The sequence below is a fragment of the Alosa pseudoharengus genome, unplaced genomic scaffold (assembly GCF_046254945.1).
Source record: "Alosa pseudoharengus isolate Yale_2024_CS ecotype anadromous, Long Island Sound unplaced genomic scaffold, YU_APseudo_1.1 YU_APseudo_1.1_scf_19, whole genome shotgun sequence".
Lineage (NCBI taxonomy): Eukaryota > Metazoa > Chordata > Actinopteri > Clupeiformes > Clupeidae > Alosa > Alosa pseudoharengus.
Window position 1 is genome coordinate 24,516,372 of NW_027468657.1, and position 25,046 is coordinate 24,541,417.

At 42.3% G+C, this 25,046-nt stretch overlaps 2 protein-coding genes across 5 annotated transcripts; both read left to right on the forward strand.

Moving 5' to 3' along the window:
• Positions 1-69: 69 nt before the first annotated feature.
• On the forward strand, positions 70-5,236 carry ndufc1 (NADH:ubiquinone oxidoreductase subunit C1). The gene is made up of 4 exons (XM_076292090.1): positions 70-198; positions 983-1,086; positions 1,387-1,460; positions 5,098-5,236. Exons 1-3 carry the CDS (start codon positions 153-155, stop codon positions 1,444-1,446), a joined length of 210 nt encoding a protein of 69 aa, XP_076148205.1. The 5' UTR covers positions 70-152; the 3' UTR covers positions 1,447-1,460; positions 5,098-5,236.
• A 1,956-nt stretch (positions 5,237-7,192) lies between these two features.
• mgarpa (mitochondria localized glutamic acid rich protein a) lies at positions 7,193-24,117 on the forward strand. Of its 4 annotated transcripts, none has more exons than XM_076292093.1 (8): positions 7,193-7,385; positions 11,950-12,047; positions 12,208-12,313; positions 13,719-13,739; positions 16,781-17,278; positions 20,092-21,387; positions 21,720-21,777; positions 22,012-24,117. In XM_076292093.1, the coding sequence occupies exons 1-7, from the start codon at positions 7,295-7,297 to the stop codon at positions 21,737-21,739; spliced, it is 2,130 nt and encodes a 709-aa protein (XP_076148208.1). In that variant the 5' UTR covers positions 7,193-7,294; the 3' UTR covers positions 21,740-21,777; positions 22,012-24,117. The 4 variants fall into 4 exon arrangements, with proteins under 4 accessions (XP_076148208.1, XP_076148206.1, XP_076148209.1 ...); XM_076292091.1 differs by having other exon boundaries at positions 20,092-21,380; XM_076292094.1 differs by lacking the exon at positions 13,719-13,739 and having other exon boundaries at positions 20,092-21,380.
• The last annotated feature ends 929 nt before the right edge of the window (positions 24,118-25,046 follow it).

The following is a 25,046-nucleotide window of genomic DNA, read 5'->3' on the forward strand; positions in this document are numbered from 1 at the left end:
GTATTACAAAATAAAAGAATAATTATATGAACGCCTTATTCCCAATCGGTTGCTCTGAGTTCTATTAGTTGTCAGTTACCAGTATGTGGAGTGGATTGCAGGAGAATCGAGCAACGCATCTTTGCTAGGCTGACTCCTTGTAAAGTGTGGACATGTCTTTGAATCGGCTATTACTTCGAACGGCAACAGTCACCAGGAGTAAGTTAATATATTTATTTTGATGGGATTTTTTTATGTTAACAGCAAAGTACCTCGTAAATGAATAACATAGACTGCTGCCAATCTTGAAGTTGTCCTCGGGATTGACCTTTGCTTAGCACTGACAGCTGGCTAACCTTAACTTAGTTGTTGCCCAACAAATCTCTTCCAACGTGAAACAGTGACTTAATATTTAATAATTTGTAGACTGAATATAACAATACATTTGCTCTTTTACTATGTTTAAAGAACCACTGTTTGCTGGACTCTTAGGTTCATTGATAAATGATGATGAATATAGCTAGTAGCTACCTAGCTAGCTCGCTAGCACAAATAAGATGCTGGTTAACGTTAGTAAGTCTTGTTGTAAAGACAACAAATTGTGTGCAAACGTTAGTTAGCAGGTAGCTAAATCCACCTTTCCTTTCTAACTAAATGCCAGTTGATTATCCAGGAGGGCTAAAATAGTTCAGCAAATGCTGGTGCTTCTCCCGGGAAGTTTTCTTTTTTTGTTTGTTTGGTTGTTTGGTTACTGGCTTGCTGCTTGCCTCTCTGACCTTGCAACAATTTGGTTGTTTTGCTGGTAAACTCATTTGTGTGTGATGTAGCGATACGTCTGCAAGTAATGGATTGTATCCACACGGAGGGACATTTGGCTAAATCAAACAGCATAGGTTCTACTTCAGGCAAACGATACCTTGCTCATCTGAGAGACAAGACAACACTGTGACATGTTGGAAAAAATAAAAATGAACTGAAAATAATTCTGAACTTTCTTTTGCAGCTGTTACTAGATCTGCCTTCACTTCCTCTAAACAGGACACAGCAAATCCCAACTGGGTTCGCGTGGGACTTGCTTTTGCAAGCTCTGGCATCCTATGGGGCTTGGTAATGATACACTGATCATGAACAATGTGTTTCATGGCCACAATTAAAGGCACAGTTCATCCATGGTAATTGCATCACTACTATAAAGAAAAGTCTGCACACCAATCACTCCCAAGCTAATCGGTGTGCAGACTTTTCTTTATAGTAGTGATGCAGAACCATGGATGAACTTGTGCCTTTAATTGTTACTACTTTTGTTTTGGCCCAGCACCCAGTTCAAACTCTTAACTGCATCACTACTACCACAGATGGTGATGGAAAACTGACTTTACTTTTCCCCTCTCTCTCTCTCTGTTCCAGCTTTTCAGTCAGCACAGCATAGATGTGCAGGAGTACAAAGCCAGCCAGGGAATTGAATGACATGTCCTACAAATGTAAGTATGCAATTAGCCACCATTTGTAACTGACCATACACACCGCCTTGGGTTGGATGTATCCTCTACTGGTCAGCTAAAGCTGGCTGGACAGGAGTATTAAAATTGACACGTCACTTACCATGTTTAACTTTAGTAGGCACAATCCGCAATACTTGTATGTATTACTAAGACCTTAGTCAGCAGCAAAACACATATAGCACCTGGTTTCAATGCTGTCTCTGGAGTCCCTCCCTTGGTGCAGTCATGTCATGAGAATGTTTTGTTTTCTTGTTTAGTTTTACTTGCAGTTCTCTTCACTTATATAGTCTGAAGTTTTAGCCTGCTATATGAATACAGAGCTGCTATGATAGATAGAGATAGATAGATAGATAGATAGATAGATACTTTATTGATCCCCAAGGGGAAATTCAAAGAAGAGTCTACAGATTTAATATCCAATAGGGATACTCCGGACTAAAAACAACCTATGGTCTATTTTTGGTAATTAACTAGTTCAAACTTTCGTTTAAGAGCAAAATTACATTAATTGGTGGAGTTTTGAGCAAGACCGTTTTTTTTGTAATGGCTTATAGTGGAAGCTCTGGGGGCAAGCTCTCACATCAAAAAATAAACAATATTTTATACCACTGACAATGCTCAAAATGTAATTGCACTTTTGTGGTAGTGTGATGATGGTCCCTACAGACAAACCAAAGTATTGTAAACTTTGAAACTACATCAAACAATACATCAAAAAACAAAATGCTAAAAAACAAATGCTATTTTACAATGCTCAAAATATTATTTTTAGCATTGTAAAATAGCATTTGTTTTCTGATGTGCTAGCTTGCCCTCATGTGCTTTCACTATATAAGCCATTCATTGCAAATGCAACCAACAGCAGTTTTGCTCAAAACTACACCAATTAATGTAATTTTGCTCTCAAATGTAAATTTGAACATGTTATCTTCCGTAAATAGACCCTAGGTTGTTATAACTCCGGAGTAAGTGCACCAGGAGTTTTAAGGAGTTTATTTAAATAACACTTGCCTCTGCATCTGCTACTATACCGCTGCGTTGACGTTTCTTCCGTGATTTGGGAAAAGCCCATAAAAGTCCTGGCAGGAAGCGATTACATTGTTTTTTGGTATATCCAGTTTTTAATTTTTTTTTCCGAAGTGTTTACAACTTAGTGTTAACTAATAATTGTTGCAAACTGGACTACGAACAAAATATTAGTGCATTCCTGGATCTACATCCTTATGCATGCTTCCTGCCAGGACTTTTACGGGCTTTTCCCAAATCACGGAAGAAACGTCGACGCAGCGGTATAGTAGCAGATGCAGAGGCAAGTGTTATTTAAATAAACTCATTAAAACTCCTGGTGCACTTACAAACTTTCTAATGCCTCGTTATTGGACTAAAGGTCATAGTTGTACTACTGTAGAAGTTTCGTACCATTCAGGGCATTATTAGTGGGGTAATTTACGAGATAAAAGTTGGTTCCATTACGACAGCAGAACGTCATTAGTTTCTGACAGCGCTACTCGACCAGGGTTCAACCAAGGGAAAAAAAGGTTCTGGGAGGGTGTTTGGCTCGGGGTTGAAAGTAATTGTGGTGAATAATTACTTAATATTAATCTTAGACTGGTGAACTTCAGGAAAAACTCAGGAATCAAGTTTATTCTATTACAAGCAGTACAAAAAGGTCTATGGTCTATGTAGGCCTAGCCCAGGCCTGAAAGGCCTAGGTTGGCCTGTAGCCAACTCCTCCTCTCCTCAGCTACATCCTTAGTCCAAGTCTAGAAATCTAAATCTCATTTCAGTTTAGTTACTTTTAAATGCTTTAAACAAAGAACAAAATGGCGCCAAGAACAATCCCACATGATTGGTTCTCCAGTTGGCATCAGACACACCTACTCACACCCACTTCACACCTATCAATTCTTATCAGAATAGCATGAGGAGAGATATCATATATATCAGAAATATCACTTATAGAATGTTCCAAACATTCTCACAATCAAATCATTACAATCCTTGTACTGAGACTATCAGAATGATACCAAACATGAATACATTTACATTTCATGACACATGGATACATTATATCAAGGTAATATCCTTTGTCCTGTGTAACTAACCAGCACATTAGCATTCCATTGGGGGAGGGGATGGTGTCTTTGTTTAAAACCATGAAGGGTTACATGGCTAACTAAAAGTAGTCTTGAAGTTAAATTATTATCCATTTTAACCATAAATGTATTGCTATCAGGGTCATGGTGCAAAGGACCCTAGGGTGAAATTACTCCGAACCATCGCTTTAAGACATCCGGGATAAGTTACTGAGCTGCGTTCAATGAATCCAAAACAAGAGCGTACAGGCTTAATTGGTTGCACAACGAGCAAGCCAGGATGAGCAGACACGGATTCATCAAGCCAGGCGAAACCTATCCTGGATAAGTGCGCGCTCACGGCTCCCTCAAATAGACCCCGCCACCGATCACAGATTCACTGATTCACCATGGCAACTAGACATAACTACAGCGGCTTCATTGCTTCTTCTACGGTGTGAAGTAGGTAGCGATAGCTTTTTCACAACAGCCACAAACAGCAACACCTCTGTTTAGGAGAATATTGCAACTAGTGCTGCGACCACCACGCGCGAAATGGTTCCCGTGACGTCACATTGTCGCATGACAGGTCGGGAATGGCGATATGTCAAAGTTAATTAATGATCACAAACGTTTAAATAATGACAGTGGGTCTAGTTATATGTGATAAAAATGTGTAGTGGGCAGTGGAATAACTATTGGTTTCCGTTTGTGGTGACTGCTGACTGAGATAAGGGATGAGATTAAATAGATCCTGGAACTTAGCCTGGTCTGGAGCAGGCTAGCTCCACAGAATAAATCGGCATGATGATTTATACCATAATATATCCTGCTGCCCCCTATCCCGCTTTTGTGCAACTGGATCACGGATAAATTGAGCCAGGATAACCAAGATATCCCGGCTTAATCCCTTATCCTAGTTTTGTGCAATAGGCCCCTGGCCTCTGTTTTTACAAACGTTGACGTTTCACACCTAGTGATAAGCAAAAGGTCCCGAGCCAGGCTCTCAGTGAATTCTGATAAGACACAGGACACTCTACATACAGACAAAGACACACACGAGATCCAACTGGGTAAATGACCATAGCTGATTTACAATACTTTCAGTATGGAAAAAGTATGGAATTTTGAAATGGAGAATGTGTAGGAACCCTGAATTTAGTGGTGCTACTAATGACAAAACAATGTCCAAACATGACTTGATGCATGTCTGTGTGTCTGAAATACGGCATGTAGAGTGAAATCAGACCGTGGCAAGCCCTCTTTAAGCCCTGTCATTGCTGAAAAGTTAGTGGGGGTCCTCCTCATAAGCACATGATTTGTTTCAGTAGACAAATCTTGGCCAGTCAATTCTCCTCTGAAGATGTCTAGACGAGTAAATGTAGTACTTTGCGCAACACCTGTGCACAAGATCCATTGAATATGTTTGTGGTAGTTGTATTTGTGGAGACTTAAAGGAGCATTAAGTTTTGTTATCCGAATAAAATCCTATACACCTTGTGGCCAAAATGTTTACACTGTTTTTCTTTTTCTGTCAACAGCACATTCTGGTTGATCTAAATGCTCCATGCTTTTGGTGGACTCCTGAGTGACCCTACCCCTTAACTGTATATTCCAATGGTGTTAAAATATGAATGACTGTCAATCAAATTGTGTAATAAAGACATCTATGTATTAATATCCATTGTGTGCAGTTGTAATATTATTGGTGGACTTATTTCCCAAAGAGGAATGTCAAATGTTGCATTACATCCACTCTGAAGCTCTAAGCTTGCAGTTGGTAACCCACACAAACAACATTGCAATGCATTTGTTTTAAATGGCAAAATACAGTGGTGGTAGCTGTTAAGGAGTAGCTATGCATAGTACGCTATACATTAACATGTAGTTTTGTATGGTTAACGCCAACATTAGAACTTTGGACTGTGTGAGCTACCTTTGTTTCCCCTTCAACAACTGAAACTAACAGTTGAACCGTTTACTATAGGCTCTATTTATGGTTTGTTGAGCAGACTGTTCATAAGTTACATTGCATGTTATTTGATAAAACAGCAGTGTACAGTTCCTCCTGTTTTGTGATCTTGCAGTTTTACAAATTCACTGAATTTCAACACTTTCCCAAATTTCTGATATTGCGGGGCAATATTTACGCTAAAACTCATAGACATGCACTGGTGGACTCAGTGCCTCCGTGGTTGAACAAATGTTGATAAAGTGTGTGTTGTTCAATGCAGAGAGTCACCATTGCCCATGGACTTCTTACAGAAGTAAGAAGTCTTTGTGTTAGTGTGAAGCGCTTTGAGTAGCTACTGGAAAATGCACTATATTACCTAAAATGCCCACTTTAGTAGTGAAATATAGAGAAAGTGTCCTATTGGCTGGCATCCATAATGAGAGAAATGTTTCAGTGTCCCCTATGATGTGCCCCTAGTGCAACTAAATTCGATAATGTGTATTAATGAATGTCGTAGGGGAGAAAACAGATGCAGTGCATATACATTTCATGTGCCCCCCTTCCAATGAAAAAAGAGTGCTATGATGACATTAACTCCCATTCTGGATTGCCCCTAGTGGAGGAGATGTATTATGAAATGCCCTCTTAGCTGTTACTCAAAGTGATAAAAACACAGTGAAATGCCCCTCAAAGTGAAATAAGATGCGGTGCCTGCCTACAGCCTTTCTTGCCACATGCCCTGCAGGAAAGTTTTTTCGCAAAAGTTTGTCCAATGATGACAATCTAGTGGTAGCACCAATCTTATCTGCACTGTACTTGTTTTTATTTTTCAATGTTTTACATGAATATTATTTAAAAAAAAATTAAACATATCTTGCAGTGTTCAAGAAAGTGTATGTGCCCTTTTAATTGTTTCATCTTTTGCCCTTGCCTTCCAGACCCTGAGTCTGCCACTGGACATGGAATTCATACATTACTTGAGATTGATTTTTTAACTCAAAATCACTGCAATTGTTCCTGTCCTTTTGGGCTGCAACAATCCTGGTAGGACTCAGTAGCACTTATGGTGACCATTACTTAAAAATATTTTTGCGATAAGATTAATTTAATTGTTGTACTATAGTTGTTATTGCAGTAGTCCATTAAAAGGTGTGTGTGTGTGTGTGTGTGTGGGGGGGGGGGGGTGTCTGGGCTAGGGCTATAGGATGGGAGACTAGAGAGAGCAGCAACAGAGATTTTAAGAGTGGTCTGTGGTCTCTGGTTTTGAGGCTGGTTTTTAGTGGGGAAAGAACTTGTTAGGGGGGGAGACTGATGATCTGGGAGCAGAGGATAGATTCACAGATAGCCTATATTATGGTTATAATCCATTAGGGCATTCAAATAAAATACTAAAATTTCAATATCAATTTATAGCCTAGTCCACATGATAACCTGCATAGTTGAGCCAACACAAGAGCGTGTGAGCGTTTTTAGAGAATTTAAGTGGTAAACAAATGGGCTGTAGGCCTATTGGGATAAAGACTGCGTCCTAGGCATCCGTCTTTGTTTACTTTAAGTGAACATTATTATTAAAAGCAGTCGCTCTGTGACGTCAAGGAAGGAAGTCTTGAGCGTACGTCATAAAGCAACACGCTTCTAGAGTGGAGCTTTTACTAAGGACTTCCTCTGCTCATCCCCTCCCTCTCATCCATCCACCACCACCACGCCACTCTCTCGACAGGTCAACCAGAGCTCGCAGCGCACATTCACGCCGCATTCCCGTTGCTGCTGGATATCGCACGGCCATGTCTCTGTGTCGGGCAGCTTTGCAGAGATCTGGGCCTCTGGCTCGGCATTTACTCACAAAATCCCCCTTCTCTCACCTTAACAGAAATGGTAAGTTTGTAGAAAATGCTTGGTTAGTGGTATCAGTTTTATCATGCTTCAGAGGAATGTTTACGATTCTGAAGTTGTCATTTAGTATTGTGAAATGAATTGAAAAGACCCAACCCCTTTCTTTAATTGGAGAATGCCGAGTGAGGCATGCTTGGTTAAAACCTTGAAGGGACACGATGTACTTTTTGAATTTGAACCATCGACATTGTACCATAGGCGTCTGAGCAAAGCTATTTTGGAAAGATGGCACCCGTTTGGCGTTAAGGGGAGATGAAGGTCAGGAGAGATTTTTTCGTGATGCTGCAGTGGATTATTTATTTTATTTAAAACCGACAACCTGAAAATATTGCGCAACAATTTCGACAAAACGTGGCATAGCCTACAACTGTTAAACAAGTGGGAGCTGATTGCCGGATATCCACAATTTCAGTAGTTGATGGATATTCATATAGTTATTATCTAGTGATGGATATTCTTGACCAGCCTGTAACATAGGAGATCCAAATGTATGACCAAGTAACAATGCATGTCTGTTTTTCTCCTTGCTAGGTCTGCTACAATGTAGCAAAGACAAACTTCGATGCGTTATATTTTACACAAATTTGTGAAATGACCCAGTTGGGATTGTCTTATGAAACACGCTATTACATTATTTTGGATTGCGGGAGTTTTGAGAAGATTCACTTTTAAATACTTATGATATGTGACCTTCATTAGATCAAGGGTGCCAGGAAAATATGGTTCGTGCATATAGGCTCACGTGGTATATCCGTGTGACGTCTAGCTCAATGTATAGGCTGCCGGTGCGCAAGCCACGCACGACATGGAGAGTGTCCGTAGCCAACCCTCATGAACTTTGCGCGCGTGCATGTGCCTCGCTCATGAGTTAGCAAAACTAGAAAATGGCTGAATAATTGAAAGCCACTCTCAAGCTTTACAGCTCTGTCGTTCTAAACGCGGATTACAATCGTTATCCCCAGTGACACTGCTGTAGCCTAAACGGGGTTGAGAACATGACTCGAACGGTTGCAGAATCTGAAGAAACGTGTGGTAGGGAAACACTTGACATACACACTGATGGAAAACATTAGTGTGGTAGTGTCACTATGGGTGTACAACATTAGAAGCTTTAGTCTTTAGACATCAGGCTGAAATATGTCCTTTTAGCCAATACCTAGAAAAGGTACATGTACTTTCTGCTGTTCTAGAGCTCCCTTATCCGTTTGCTTAGTAATAAACCTTCACAAAACAATAGCTGCAGATTTTTTTTTTTTTGTCAACGCTCCAGTTTATGAGGAATCACTTGCAGTTCATTATGCAGGAATGCAAAGTTTCGGACACGAGAAAATTGCAGTGCAACTGGACATGAAACTGCATTGTACTTCAGAACTGCAGGCTTATGCAGAACGTAAGCGTCAGAACGTATCCACAAAATTGCAATTTCGTTTGTGACCGTAGGATAGACATTAGCCAGGATGCGCCATTGCAGTAGTGTACTGGCCTCGTGTTTGCACACAGAGATGTACCAGGTCAAGGCCAGAATGGTCCCAGGCAGCTGCACTATTAAATCAGCTGATTGGACTCTGCATGCGTGACCAATGCCACCTTACTGGACTTTTAGGGTGACTGGACTACTGGCAGAAGGTCACGATAATTCTGACCTCGCCACAGGCTTTGTCTTCCCTAAGACCAATTTGGACACACACACACACACACACACACCTCCTGTCCAGTTGCCTTCTTGTACACACGTGCAAATGCAGTATGTTCCCAGTCATCCCTGTGTCCCAGCATCCCTCTGCCATCCTGAGAAAGTTGTTCTCTCTAGGTCCCTCTGTCTTACTTCCAAGTAGCTACCCTTTGACTCCTGAGACAGATTAGCAGATTAGCTGGTATAAATAACACTCTAGAGTCTACAACCCATTTAACCGCTGCGGGTCCTGTGTGACAGGATTAACTTTGTGAGAATGTGGGAGAAAGCTGATGCTTTACTGATAACTGACTGTTACTCATAGTAGATAGCTGTTGTCTTTATCTGGGTTTCTCTAAATTATTATATTCATAGTGGGATATTTAAAAGGTCTGTCCAAATTCAGAGTATATTTTAGGGCCATTGTCACTGAGTAAGAGGTTATTGTTGGGCAGTATACCTATGCTAGTATACTAATGCCTGTACATTGTGTAATAAACACTTGAGAATGTCTGCACCACATTATGAACTATCCCTGTACATTCTCACTAGTAGTTGGATGAATGGCAGGCTTGTAAGAACAATCCCTCTATCTGGCAAGAGGAAGCTATTGTCACTCAGCCAAGGGACGGAGTAAACACGACATTTGGCCCAAGCGACGCGCCACGCCACTGACGTAATGATGATGGCTTCTGCCAGAGAGTTAAGGGGACTGTTTCTAAACATGGATCCTGTGTGCATGTTGTCTGTTTTACATGTTCACATGTGAAAGTTTAGGTGGTGTGATTGACACCATTGCAGCAAATCAGACCAATGTAGTACAGTAAATGAAGACAATGGCAAAACTATAATTTTTTTTGTAAAAAAGGGGATGACATTAGGGCAGCCGTGGCCTACTGGTTAGCGCTTCAGACTTGTAACCGGAGGGTTGCCGGTTCGAAACCCGACCTGTAGGCCACGGCTGAAGTGCCCTTGAGCAAGGCACCTAACCCATAACTGTCAACACTCCCGTTTTTCCGGGGTTCTCCCGTATTTAAAGGTCATCTCCCAGCACCCTCCCGTTTTGTTATTTCTCCCGGAAAACTCCCGTAATTTGCATGGCAATCAAACTTCATTTTAAAATCATTGATCCATTAATTTTTCTGTTAGTCTGACATCTCTCAGGTTGCCAGATTGTGTATGAACTACACCCTACACATACACGATCATACACGAGTGAAATATCACTTACTTTCAATTCCAACCGTTTTGTCATAGGCTAAAACCTGGCAACCCAAAACCCAAATAAGGAAGCGGGTGCCGACTGCGCAGCCTAAATCTCGCAAGCAAGCGGGCTAGTTGAATAGCCTACTCCAGAACTAGCTGTTGTCAAATTGTTGGGAATTTAAGTGATTAACACATCACATAAACTGTTATTGAGTGTGGTTGATACACAATAGGCAACTTGTGTCCTCGGAACCGAATCTGACAGCAAGCAGCTTTGGAGTTTTGGAAGTAGGCTGCAGGCAGGCAGGCAGGCTGGTGGATACATTCTGGCATGCATAGGCTTTCTCTAAGGTAAAAGCAACAACGGAAATGCAGTGTTGAAACACGTATATGAAACATGTAATAAGCAAACACTGATACGGTACAAACACTGACTGCACCCCCCAAAAAAAAAAAAAAAAAAAATCGGTGTGTTCACTGTGTGTGCGCAGTGTGTTTCACTAATTCACGGATTGGGATAAATGCAGAGACCAAATTTCCCTCACGGGATCAATAATATACTTATACTGTTTCTAACTTAATGTACGCATCTCATTTGTAAGGTATTATAAATCTTCTATTCTTCTTAGTTATAGTTTTGTGTGCCTGAGTTCCCTCTTCAGAGTTTAATTGGGATGGCTTTATGGAAACAAGACCAAACAAGACAAGCTCTGACAGGCATATTTCTGGATACCTAAACCCATCTCCAGGAATCCAATCAGGCTAGATCCAGTATCCCCTGCAGGGGTGAAAGCCTCTCAGATGCTTCCCTATAGGTCATTGTCCATTCTGGATCAGTAACCTGCTTTGTTTTGCCACTTGTTTGATTCCATTGGCAATCTTTTTAAAGCCAGCAGGGGCTCTGGCAGTAGAGGAGGGGTTATTTTAGAGTGGTCTGCGTAAGAAGGGAACGAGAAGGGTTAATCCAATTGTGATTCTTGTTAACTGGTGGTAATTATTTACAATCTGACAAGCTTAAGGATCCCACAGTGTCCATCGTAACACTCCCATCCCCCCACACACACACACACTTGGCCCTTCGGGTCAGTAGATCAGATTTTTAGTGGCCCCTTGTATGTTTTTATCTGTAAAAATATCACTTTTCTATAACACTGTTCATTCCAAACAATTGATTCAAAGTGCATAAACGGCAGATGATCGATATATTGAATTGGTACACAAAATGAAAGTTGTGTATAACATTACATCAGGCCAATGGCTGGCCAATTAACTTGCCCTAGATACCCTTTTATTTGCCCTGGGCCTAAACCCTGAAGTTGGTCAATACAGAAGTCGGTGATTCCTCCTCATAGCATTTACTTTAATGGTACAGTCGTCATAGTTTTATTATAACACTCTCTGTAATGTATGCATTATGTGTTTGTAGCTGTCGTTGCTGCACATAATGCTAATGTTTAACCGCTTTAGCAATCCTCCTCCTACTCAGCACTGGCTTTTTAGAAGGTGATAACAGCTGTGCTGGCACTTCTCAAAGTTTATTAGTTTATGTTGATAACCATCTGACTCTCTCCACTGTTTTTTTTCTTTTTTTTTTTTTTTTCTTTTTCATGCTCTGTCACCACTGAGATTGATTGCTCTCTGATCTGTTTCTTGTCCTCTCTCTCTCAGTCCCTCGAAGGACCATGTCATCAGTCCCTGGTGGCTCCGGCGAGAACATTGTTTATGCTTTGCTCTGCGGTGGCGCGCTGGCTGCGTCCCTCGCCTACGTAAGTGACACTACTACTTAACGTTTTATTTACTTTTTCCTTCTCTGTTCCTCTATTAAACATATTAAATAACCTTAATGATCAGGATCAAGTGTCTTCAGTTTCAAAATACTTGTGAATGCACTAGGCCTAAAGGTTACCGTTTTTCATCCTTCCATAGACTTACCAAACCGTGACCTCAGACCACGACAGGTTTAATGACCGTATCGCTGACATTAACGAGCGACCCAAGACCGAATGGAAGCCTAAACCATGGCCACCCAAGAGTAAGTCCTTTCCAGATTTCTTTGAGCCCTGTGGTTTTTTTTTTCATGACCATATTAACCTGGCCACACCTTAGTCAAGCACCTTAAAGACTGTAATGGTTTAAGAAGAGGCCATCATCCGGTTGCTCCCCCTATATGCTTTATTGGATGGCTCATCGCTACTTTTCTGTCAGGTCACCTGCTACCAGTTAGCTCGCCATGCTAAGCTGACTAGCACATCATCTGATTCCTCTGTGGTTAGGTCGGGACACCCAGGGCACGGACTGGTTAGCTATGTGGGGTTTGACATGCCTGATAATCCTGTACTTACAGGTATCTGTATATACAGTATGTTTCAAACTCGTCCCAATCCCTGACCTTAGGTCGCGGTCCATGACCTCTCATAGCTCATGTTATACACAAGTGTTGACTCATGCTCGCAGAGCCAGGCAAAATGTGTGTGTGGTCATGATTACACAGGACATGTTTGGGGTCCAACCTGCTCACACACTGCATATTCACACACACTTTCTCCTTCACCCTGTGCACACATAAGAGGTTTTGTGTGCGTGTTTTCTTTGTTCCAAAGGCTCAGAGCTTCCCTGCTGAGCTTCCTGCTTTAGCTTTATCTTTTTTGTAGCACAGCAGGAGATGATTCAGGTCACTTTATCCACCTTATTTATGAAACCCTACATCCATCCGGTTTTTATCTTCTGTCCATTCTGTTTACATTATTACTTAGTGCAGTCTCAGCAGGCTAACTAGAATATTTTTCAACTTATTTCTTATGAAATACAGAGAGGGCGACACACACACACACACACTTATAACCACACACACAGCCATCTTGGCTCTGACCATCTGTTTTTAGCAGTAGTGTGGGGCAGCTCACCAGCAGGTGTGTCCACTCCTCCTGCCCACTGAGCAGAATTTAAGAGCTTGGTCCTTTTATAGAGACCACAGACCATTTAGAATCTCCTAATGATTCTCGGCCAATGAAGCCTGCCCTGCATACCGGGCACCCCTTCCCTCTTTGTTGGTGATGTAATCTCTCTTGGTCAGTGGAGCTTAGGCCAGTCAGCTGTCACCACCAGGCATGTCACACCCGGATGGTTCCGTACCAGCCACTGCCAAGACCACTTCCGATGCAGGAAAAACAAGCGTGTCCAAGCCAGTTACAGCTACTGTACAGACACACACGCAAGCATACACACACACACACACACACACACACACACACACACACACACACACACACACACACACACACACAGAAAAACTCACCATGTGTATGTCACTTATATTGACTTGCATGAAGGTTTTCATTTAGTGCAGGTTCCTTGCATGGCCATCCAGTAAAGCTATTGGAGGTTGTTTTTCTGAAGTTTACCCTTTAGTGAAACATTCCCTGTTTCTCTCTTCATAGGCAGGGATGATGATGAAGAGGGTGAGTCCCTTTGTGAACCTAAAGATTTTAATGATTTTATTCTAACCACTTCCATTAAACACACTGTCATTGAGTATGATATGTGGGTTGTGAGGATGAACTGCATGGATTTGATTCTTTAATAAGTACTCATTCACTAGTCAGACACTTTAACATCTTTTGGGATGTGTTGCTCTCAAGGGTTTTTATGTATAACTTCACTTACAAAAAGACACTTTCCAAGAGTAATAGAGACATTCAGATCTTCAAAATGGGGCCCTTTGATTTTAAGAGCAATTTGTCCACCTGGAGGCAGTGAAGTCGTTCTGCCTCTTAGCTATCTGAAAACTAACATAGACGCTCTCAGGGCATTGATTAAACACCTCGCAGCTAGTGTTTGGAAACATATTTGATGAGAAATTCCCTGGTGGCCTTAAAATGGCTTGGATGGAATTTCTACACCTCTATGCCTTAAATAGCGTGTGTGTGTGTGTGTGGGGGGGGGGGGGGGGTCTAGGAATGTGCCAATTTCCCCCTATACTTTCTCTGGACACCACTTGCCTGTGTAGCTGTGGTCACCTTTGACGCTTCTAAAACACATATAGACAACAGTATGCCACACAACGGCATGTTCTAATACTAGAGTAGTACATTTTTAAACATGAAACAGATTCTTAAGAACAGGAGAAGACGAGTCACCCACAAGTTGATGTATCAGAATAGTAATGTCTTCTGCTTTCCATAACATTAAAAACGGTAATGGATAAGGGTAATGAAATATAAATGAGCCTTTGGCTTGACCATATCAAATCAACTCCACACTGCAAGTAGTCTGGATTGATTCATTCATTGTTGTACATAATTCTCAGTCAATTTCATAGAGTTAAAAAAAAACAACACCATATGGACATGCTATGTTTCATTGGAAGGGGTTATGTAGGAACAAAAAATGTAGTTATTAGTTGGTTCTTGCCAGTTAAAGCTCTGTAAGTGGTCACTCTTAACTATGAAATGGTCCCCATTTTGGAGATTCTGAAGTCTCTCTGGCTGATCACCTTTGAACACCTCTTTCTGTTTCACACACTTGAGAATAGTGGTTACCCTGTTCTGACCATCAAGAGATCATAACCACTCTAGAAAGTAATGATTCATCCCTTAAACCTGTAACACAGAAGTAGCCTATTTGTAAGAAATGTGTTATTTTGTGATTAAGGACCGTTAAGATTTGGATTGCTGTTCCATTTTCTTTTTGTAGCTATAGTTATTTGATGTACTATCTAGATTTGCACAATATATTTGAGGTGCGCAAATTGGCTGTTTTTGCAATATGGTATAGAAATATGCCCCACACACTGCCTACTATATTTTACAGCATATGAAAAGATTATAGGCCAATCCAGTGAATCACTATCTTAAAAAGTGTTAAATATTTTAAAAATGTTAGAAAACTTCATGGATGTTAAAGAGGAGAGTACTCTTGATTCCCAGTGACTACTAGACCTTATAAACAACCTTTAAAATGTGGTCAGTCATTGCTGTGGTCTGGAACTGTTTTTTTATTTTTTTAAAACCCCAAACTGCATGTATACCACATCCAATTTATCCACGTCTGATCCCACTCCAAAAAAACCTGTTGATCAGAACAGGGTTTGCCTTCCCTCGACACTTCCCGCCACACTAAAATCCTATTGGACTATCCCCGTTCAATTACCTGCTCTTTGAACCTATCAATCTCTCCTTCCTCTTCTCAACTCTCTTCCTGCCTTACCTCAGAGCATAACAAGAAACACATAATAACGACAATAACACCTCACTAGAGTCAGTCAAATGGCTAATGGCTTGATAGCACTCTGATGTGTTAAGCATACACAATCAGGATGTGTGAATGATGAGCCTTTTTTGTCTTTGACTAACCTCAAGTGACGTTTAAAAGAAGTTTGAAAGATGATGTTCATTTTTATTCTTTTTATTTAAAAAAAAAACAAACTAAAACAAGAACAGAAAACACAAGCTTCTAGTGCTCCTTGACAGTTTTGCTAACTCTGTGTCTGTTTTGACTCTTTCCAGCGGTTTAACTTTTACTGGGCTGCAGACAACCTCGGCCCAATAGTCAAGAGTCAGGACTGTATGGATGAAAGTCACCCCTGCTACTGCTACTGCTAATGTCTCATTGAGTCCTGCTCTACAAGTAAAATTACATGACTGAACATAGTGTTGGATTTATTTATTGACTTTTTACGTTGACTTAAGACTTGGACACTGAAATCCAAATTGAATGGATTTTTGTTTACATCATTGATTTTTAAAAACCAAGCATGTGCAGAAAGCTTTTTGTCAGAGGATAACTTATTAAACAAACACGCACAAGGAAGCACCTGGGTTGTGTGTCATTGGATTTTCCAGACTCACTGATAGCTTTGAACAGATGGTAAGCTCAGCCATCTTTTTTGTATCTCCCTCCCTCCCTTCCCTTCTCTCTGATCCATATCTTCTTTGCCCTCCTTCACTCCTCTCTTACCCCCTCCCCTCCTTGGGTTTGCATGCAGCTTGCTGTGGGGTGTGTGAGATTGTGGTGGTTTGGCTTCGCAATTTTCTTTCCACAGGAGATGGCTGGTAAGAAAAGTGTGTGTGAGTAAGAGTCGCCATGAGTAATGACTTGTTAAAGAGTTCCTAGTCAAGGTAGGTATTCCAATGTTGTGCTTTTTTTAGGTGACATCTAAGTCAGTAAATTAACTCAAAGTAAGTGTTAGGACATATGTACATAAAAACAAAGAGTACAAGTCAGAGCTGGGATGCTGAAGCGGATCACATCAGCTGTCCGCTAGTCCATACCATCTCTCGAAGCAGTCATGAGCAGGAGATATCCACCAACAGAACAGACTATATGAAAAACCTCTTAGTCATGTTAGAGCCATCCAGGTAAGCGAGTACGAGAGTGTGTGTGCGTGTGTGTGTGTGTGTGTGGTGCTTTGTGTTTCTTAATTCACTGGATGAAATACTGATTTTTGCCCTCTCTGTCTCTGTCCTTTTCCCCTTTGCTTCTGATCTTCTCGATTGACTAGGTGAAGGTGAGGAGGAGGGAGGTGAGGAAGGAGAGGAGGCAGCAACGGAGGATGGCGAGGCCGGAGAGGAGGTGGCCGCCGCAGAAAATGGAGAGGAGGCGGCCGCCGCAGAAGACGGAGCTGAACCCGAGGCTGAGGCAGAGCCTGCTGCTGAGGAGGAGGCTGGACCCGCAGAGTCCGCAGTGGAGGCGGTTGCCGAGGCTGTCGCTGAGGCCGAGGAGGTCGTCGCCGCGGAGCCTGCTGCTGCCGAGGAGGAGGCTGGGCCCATAGAGACCGCAGTGGAGGCGGTTGCCGAGGCTGTTGCGGAGGCCGCGGAGGTCGTCGCCGAAGCCGCAGAGGTGGTTGCCGAGGTGGCGGAGGAGGTGGCTGCAGTGGCGGAGGAGGTGGAGAAGGTGGCGCAGGAGGTGGAGGCAGCGGCTGAGGCGGTGGCGGCGCCGGAGACTGTGGAGGCTGCGCTGGCCGAGGCCATGGAGGAGCCAGCAGCAGAGGAGACCAACGGTACGCCCAGCTCTGAGGAAGCCGAGTCAGAGGCCTCTTAAGCCTGAGGGTAGACACACACACACACACACACACACACACACTCAATCTCTCTCCCATACACACACTACATCTCTTACACACTTTCTTCCAGAACTCACACACCTACTTCAGGTAGAGGCTCTCCCCATACCCACTTCCCAACCTTATGCCGCACAGACAGAAATAGATATATGCACACACATACACTGCCGTTCGAACACCAAGGTGAGGAGTCAACCTAATCCACCATACCTACCTTGTCTGTCAGGGATACTCTACACTATAGTTTCCTCTGTGTTCACACGTGCAGTAATGCTGTCAACCTGTGTGGTGTAAATCTAGCCACTCAATACCTCTAGATTAGTTGTCTATCAATGGTAGCAGTTTTCAAGATCAAACCACTTTGTTTTCAATAAGCACTGTTGTGTAGGTAATATTTATTGGGAGATGAAAGTTGCTTGTTTCCAAGAACAGAATGTATGCCTGTGTGAACAAGAGTAGATTTTTTTTTTTCCTGCCCGCTATACCTTAAATTCCTGTCCTCAGTGTAGATGCCCTGTGTGTTGTATTGATTTTTGGGTTGTTTGTTTTGTTGACTACGGTCAGGCACTGTAATGGCCAGTTGTGAATATATTATATGTAGTCCTTGAAGGGACTTGAAGAGTAAGAAAGGCTTTTACAGATGTCTGCATCATAGATGTCTAGAGCTGGATTCCCTTGCCAGCAGAGATGGTGTCGGAATGAACATACCAATCACATCCGTGTTTCAATGTTTCCATGAGGTCATCAACACGAGACAAGCCACTCTATACTACTCTGTTGATGCAGTATTTTTGGTTAAAATGGCACCAGTTTTCCTTGTGACCAAAACAGACAACGAACTTGACTCTCTTTGTTCTGACTGTCCTTCTCTCCTCTCTTTTGTCCCGGTCACCACTAAACCACACTCTGTTTACAAGCTCTCACCTAGCTACGACCTTTTACCTGTGACTTGCCTTATGTCTATTGCAAGGATCAAGGCCGCTCTCCAAAACACAAAAACTTGTCAAGATAACTCAAATATGTTTTTGTTTTATCTTTAGTATCTGCTTTTTCTTCACTTGTGTATTGTAACCACCAATAGTTGATTATGCTTTCTTTGGGAACCCTTAGTGATGTTTTTTTCCCCTTTTCTATTTGTTTTATTTTGAAACAACTTGTGCTCTTCTGCCAGATATCACTGAGTTGCCACACGCCAATGGAATGTGAATGAAGGTCTAATACTGCAGCTCCGCATTGGCTGTTCTTAACTCCATCGACTTCTAGTAACATGTGCAGGCTGTGGTACTGTAACCTTGTGGTATTCAACATTCAACATCTCTGATTACTCTCTACTGTTTTGGAAATACTAGGAACTCTAGATGTTTTTAATGTGAAAAGCTAGTAGGTTTAACTATTGTGTGCTCCATTCAACCTGCTCATTTAACTGGATCAAGCAGTAGTGTAACAAATAAGACTGGACAAGGGAATTTCAAGCCATTAAATAAAAGTATTGAGAACTTCAGAACGTATCCTTCGTGTTTAATTTCTCTTGATTGGGTTTGCCTCTGCTAACACTGCTGTCCATGAAAACAAATAAGGCCTTAGCATCATTTCATTTTTAATTTTGAAGGTCAAGGTGTCTCCTGCAACTAAAACATTAAGCAAAATCCTATTTTAACAATCGCAAAAGTGTGGTCATCATATATTAACACCAGTAGTCTGCCGCTTACACAAAAGTACACTTTTTTTTATTTTTTTATGATTTTTTTTTACAGGATTTTGGAAGCGTTCTGTAGATGTTATTTTCTGGTGTGAGCATTTCTTTGTGATATTTGGCAGGAAGGCCTGGGTCACACATCTGCATGGGTTTTAAGAACGTTCATTTGTATTTTGTCTGTCACATGCAGGACCACAGGTCCATTTCAAATCCAGGCTGTTATTTCTACTCCTCCATTGTCTTTTTAATTCATTTTCCTCTCCCTAGTGCATACCTGATTCCATATTTCGCTTTTATGCTAGCATCTAGTGTACAGTATGTAGTACCTTCACTTTAGTCCTTAACAACCCTAAGGTAAACCTCACCATTTCCTGACCCACATATGTTCCTTCCCAATCACTATCTCTTCCTTACTTCACTTACTTCGCCCATCACTTATCTTTTATTATTATTTTTCTTTGAACTTGTCCATTCTGTTGGGCACTAAATTAATTAAGGTTGCACTAAATGTGTTTATAGTTTTGAAGTGCCGTAATATTTAGACATTGTTTCTACCTTTCAACCATTATGACATCTGAGTGTGCTTGAGAATGTTTTATTACCCAATTCAAGTTGATTTTTGAAATGTCACAACACATGAGTGTTGGTTACTAACCAACTTTCTTGCATGTTCACAATTTCTCAATCACATACTCCATTACAGATAGCAAAGAAAGGCTAAAGTGGTCCCAAGGAAGACTTGGTTTTTTTTAAAATTATTATTATTTTAATAAATGGCACGGTTTCACAGTACAGTGAGCAAAACATGACCCCTCTACATTATACCTATACTTTTTGTTATATAGGCCTAGGTGAAGGGCATCTTTCACATCCATTTTGAGTTTCCATGGCAATCCTGTTAAATACATTTCAATTCCCCTTGAGAACACATCAAATGTGTAAGGAGAAGGTAATCGTCAAAAATGTATTGTTTTTTTGGGTGTAAGGGATGGGTGTACTTGTTTTAATTCTGTGTTGAGTGAGTGATTGGAAGCTGCTTGGTTCTGTGTTACAGGGACGGCGTCAGAGGCGCTCTCCACAGTATTTAGTGCTGTGGCCCCTGTGGAGATAGCTGCAGCCTCCATACTGGAGCCAGTGGCCGTGATCCCTGCAGAAGAGGAGCCTCTCCTTGTGGAGGAGGTGAAGGAGGAGGTGCCAGCTGCTCTTGAGGCCCCAGCAGCAGCTGAAGAGGCACCTTCTGCTCCTGCTGAGGAAGCCCCAGCAGTCGAGGAGGCCCCTGCTGCTCCAGAAGTGGTTGAGGAGGCCGCTCCTGCCCCAACGGTCGAGGAGGCGCTAGTGACTGAAGCAGCTCCAGCAGTGGAGGAGGAGGCCGCTCCTGCCCCAGCAGTTGAAGCCCCTGCTGCCCCAGAAGTGGTTGAAGAGGCCGCTCCTGCCCCAGCAGTTGAAGCCCCTGCTGCCCCAGAAGTGGTTGAGGAGGCCGCTCCTGCCCCAGCGGTCGAGGAGGCACTAGTGACTGAAGCAGCTCCAGCAGTGGAGGAGGAGGCCGCTCCTGCCCCAGCAGTTGAAGCCCCTGCTGCCCCAGAAGTGGTTGAGGAGGCCGCTCCTGCCCCAGCAGTTGAAGCCCCTGCTGCCCCAGAAGTGGTTGAGGAGGCCGCTCTTGCCCCAGCAGTGGAGGAGGCTCCTGCAGTGGTTGAAGAAGCCCTTGTTGCTCCTGCAGTTGAGGAGGCGTCAGTGACTGAAGAGGCCCCAGCGGTGGTGGAGGAGGCACCAGCTTCCCCTGTAGCAGAGGAAGCCCCTGCTGTACCCGCAGCAGAGGAGGCGCAAGCTGCCCCAGCAGCAGAAGAAGCTACGGCCGCGGAGGTCGCAGAAGAGCCCGTTGCCCCAGTGGTTGTGGAAGAGGCCCCAGTGGCTGTAGTGGAGAATGGCGCAGAGTCGCCTGCAAGTCAGGAGGTGGTCGCAGAAAGTCCGGTCGTGGAAGAAGTCGTCGCAAGTGTGGTTGTGGAAGAGGTCGCAGCAAGTCCTGCTGCGGAAGAGGTTGTTGTCGCAAGCGTGGTTGAAGAGGTCGCAGCAAGTCCGGTCGTGGAGGAAGTCGCAAGTGTTGTCGAGGTTGCACCTGAAAGTCCAGCGGTGGTAGAAGTGACCACGGTTCCGGCCGAACCCGAGCCCGTTGCTCCAGCCCCTGTTGATGAGGCCCCAGCACCAACTGAGCCCAAACGGGAGTACATTGTGGTTGTCCTGGAAGGAGCTCCAACATCTGACAAGAAGCCCAAGGTACTGGGAGTGTCCTCCATGACCGGCAGGGTCATCCCTGCCCCCGATGATGACGAGGAGCCGCTTGTCCAGGTAACAGGTAATTCGACTCAATGTACTAACACGCATGGCAAGGGAGGCGACAGGAGGAAATAGACATGACCTCACTTCCCTTTCTTCATTCACCTTTCTGGCTGGTGGAGGCTGTGCACATATAACCTCATGGATAACGCTGTACCGCCATCACCACTAGAGCATGACGGGCATCTGTGTGTCTCATTTCACTCTTCTGTCTGTGTGTGTGTGTGTGTGTGTGTGTGTACACAAACACTTACACACTGCATGAAAATCTTCCTCTCAAAGGTTATTTGACATTTTAAGTCTTTGTTATATTGTATATTTCACTAATAGCTTTTTATTTGTTTTCCTCAGGGAAAGAGGCGGCTGCTTAGAGTTCAAATGCAGTAAGATCATCATATGGTTCTGTAAGGTAAATGTTTCAATCTACATATCCAGAAATTATACTTTACCCTACAAAATGCTTTACTAATAGTTCAACCCCATTCAGTTATTCCTGTACATTCATGATGGCCCTTTATTCATTATATGGCAACAATTGTGGTGCATCTTTTGTGAAGTGGATTCCTTCATGCTTTCATATATTTTGAATATTTTCTCCATAAATGTGGGTGCTGAAATCTCTTCTGATGTGCTCTTTTCAAAGGACTTTGAATCCCTGGATGGTAAAGCTCCCTCCGTCCCCCCAACTGGAAGAAGAAAAAATGGATGTGCCTTTCCCCCTTAACCCAACCTTCCAGTACCAAACCTGACTCTCCTCCCTCCCCTTACTGTCTATCTGCAGGAAGTTTTGATTTGTGGTTCCTTCGACTAGAACAATTTCATGCAATTACTTGTTCTACAAACAACTCTCCTCTCTCCCAGTCAGAGAGCTGACTATAGCGTTTAAGGCCACAGAAAGCATGCACAATCTATCCATAATACCACAATTATTGTAGTTGGAAGTCCAAATGTCAGTCATGACTAAAGCTGCACTCCTACATTTAACTCACATCTCAAATTGCAGATCTTTTCTTTTCTGAGTAACTGACTCGTGTCATTTGATCACTATCGAGGATCTGGTAAAACAAACTTCAATATTAATGCAACTGGTTACATTTTGCGAAGTGATGCACAGTGGTAGTAGTGTAGTTTGCTCCAGGAGTCTGTTAACACACGTGTAGTAATTCAGGTGTCGGCCTAGATAATTTCTCTACCAGTCCAGTAGCACTATCACCTGCCTACACTTTAGTCTATGTTTACCAAATCTACTCTGTCCTGTCCTGAGCCAATCCCTGCTTCTCTACTTTACACTGCCTTTGCTGCTGTTAAAGGGCTGTGTTGGTAAATTAACTGTTGAACAAGCTTGACTTCAAGGTCAATTACAGGGTAGAGGGGAGCTACAGCTACGTTTCTAGTAGCGCTCTGGTTTTGTAATTCAGCTCGGTTCGTTTCAGGTGACCTACCTCAGCCCTAACGCTTACCAGGCCATGATTCCTTACCACCATCCCAACTGTTGCCGTGCCGATTGGCTACACTAACCCCAGCAAAAACTGCCACAACAAGCTTTAAGCGAGCTCTACAGAAAGGGTCGCAGGCACTCCTCACTGCAAGCAGTTGTATTTTTATATAACTTAAAAGAAAATGCATTATTTATTTAACAAGATGTTAAAGGCACTACAGCTGTACACAATGTATTGCTGTTGTATTTTAAAAGATTACTGGCGTGTTTGGGGAATCATGGACCTACACTGTACCTCACTACCTCACTCCTCTATAGGCTCCTTAAGCCCTCGATCTTTCACTCCCTCTCTCCTGGAGCAAGCAGTGTTACAGCAATATCAGCAGTACTATATCTATGAGGCAAAAAATCTGATCCTTAAAACATTTGCTCGTCTGATGGCTACTGAAGCCCCATCATATCATACAATGTGAAGCACTAGGAAACAATTGGTGCATGTGGTGCGGTGTACCTAGACTTACCAGCGACATCAAAAATGACCTCAGGATTGAGTCAGCTTTTCTGCTAGCATTCTCAGTCATATCAACACCCTTATCTTTCTCTCCACAATTAATGTTGCCCAGATTGTTTCTTTCAAGTCCATAGCTGCAAGACAATTCATGCCCCATCCCGATCAAAATGGTTGTTGTAGTGGGTACCATTGCTGGCAGCAGACTGATCGTGCTTCAGTGGTCAATTATAATGATCACTCAAGCACATGGCTTGTGTGGTTCAGTGGTGTTTATTTTGTTTTTAAACACTTGGTTGGTATAAGGGAATTTTTGTGTGAATTTATTTTTGCATAGTTTTTTCAGCTTGGCTTTCAATGATTTGCAATAGAAGTCCCACTCTTCAGTATATTTCATGATCTCATGTTTCAGCTGCTTCTTGCTAGGATACTCGAACAGCTCTGTTATAGTGTTTAGCATTCAGTATCTGGGTGTAATTAACTGTTTCATGCTTATATATAGCCTAGTTTTTGCAATGAATTCATTTTGTCATTTCTGTATTTATCATGTTTGAAGAAAGGGACCCTGAAGTGAATGTAAGAACACAAAATGAGTAGCTTTCTCAGTGTCTGTCCTTATGTGTTTGCTCACTGCTGTCTTCTTTTACCTTTTCATTTTTTTGTAAACGTCAGCTGGCAGGGCATGTGATATAGAACGTTGTGTTGCTCTGTTAGTTGCCTAGCTGATGGTCCACCCTGGTGGCCAATTTACTGTGAATGTAGACACATTCTGCCTGTTTGAAATAAAGAGGGATGAATAATTATATTGATTTGCTCTATTTGCATTTGCATGTGTGTTTTCCTATAGGTTTTGGATTTCAGGTATGGTGACTGACAGTAGCCTCCACCAGGTGGCACTGTTTTCTCAAACAGAAAATACTTTTCCCCTCCAGGGTAGGTGTGACTATTGTTCCTCAAGTGAAGAAAATCACCCAGACCACAAGCCACAGGCAACACAGGCCATTGTTGCTAACTCCCTTTATAATTGCTGATGAACTAATTTTTAATAGGATAATGCACAAACACCTGAAGACCTATGCATTGAAAAGCCATAAAATGTGTGAGATGATGCTATTAGATAGATAGATAGATAGATAGATACTTACTTACTTACTTTATTGATCCCCAGGGGAAATTCAAGGATTAGCAAATGGATCATGTGACTTATTGAAGTTTAAAGTCTAGAAAATAATATTGAGAAAACAGAAAAATTAGGCACTCCTGATATAAATATAAAAGGCCTTTAATCAAAATTGGCTACATGCCGATGTGTTTCAACTATGATGAAAACTATAGTTGAAATGTGTTTGCATGTAGCCAATTTTGATTAAATGCTTTTTATATTTATCAAGAGTGCCTCATTTTTCTGTTAAATCAAAGTTGTCTTAGGCCCTTTTTGAAGAGCACCCTGATTTTTAAAATTATAATTAACATTCTTCAACCCAGAGAAGCGTTCCTTCTTTTTTTCTTTCTAGAAAATAATACATTGACCAAAGATGAACCAAATGGACCAAATCTTCTTAAGTTTTCACTACCAAAATACCAATGATATCCAGTTTGCATCATTTGATATGTTGTACAGACCACAGTAAGGGTATAAGACTGCCAGTAAGGGTATAAGAGGTAATAATGTGTTTAATGTGTAATTAATAATTACTGCTTAATGCAATACCCTGCAATATACCTAGTCTTA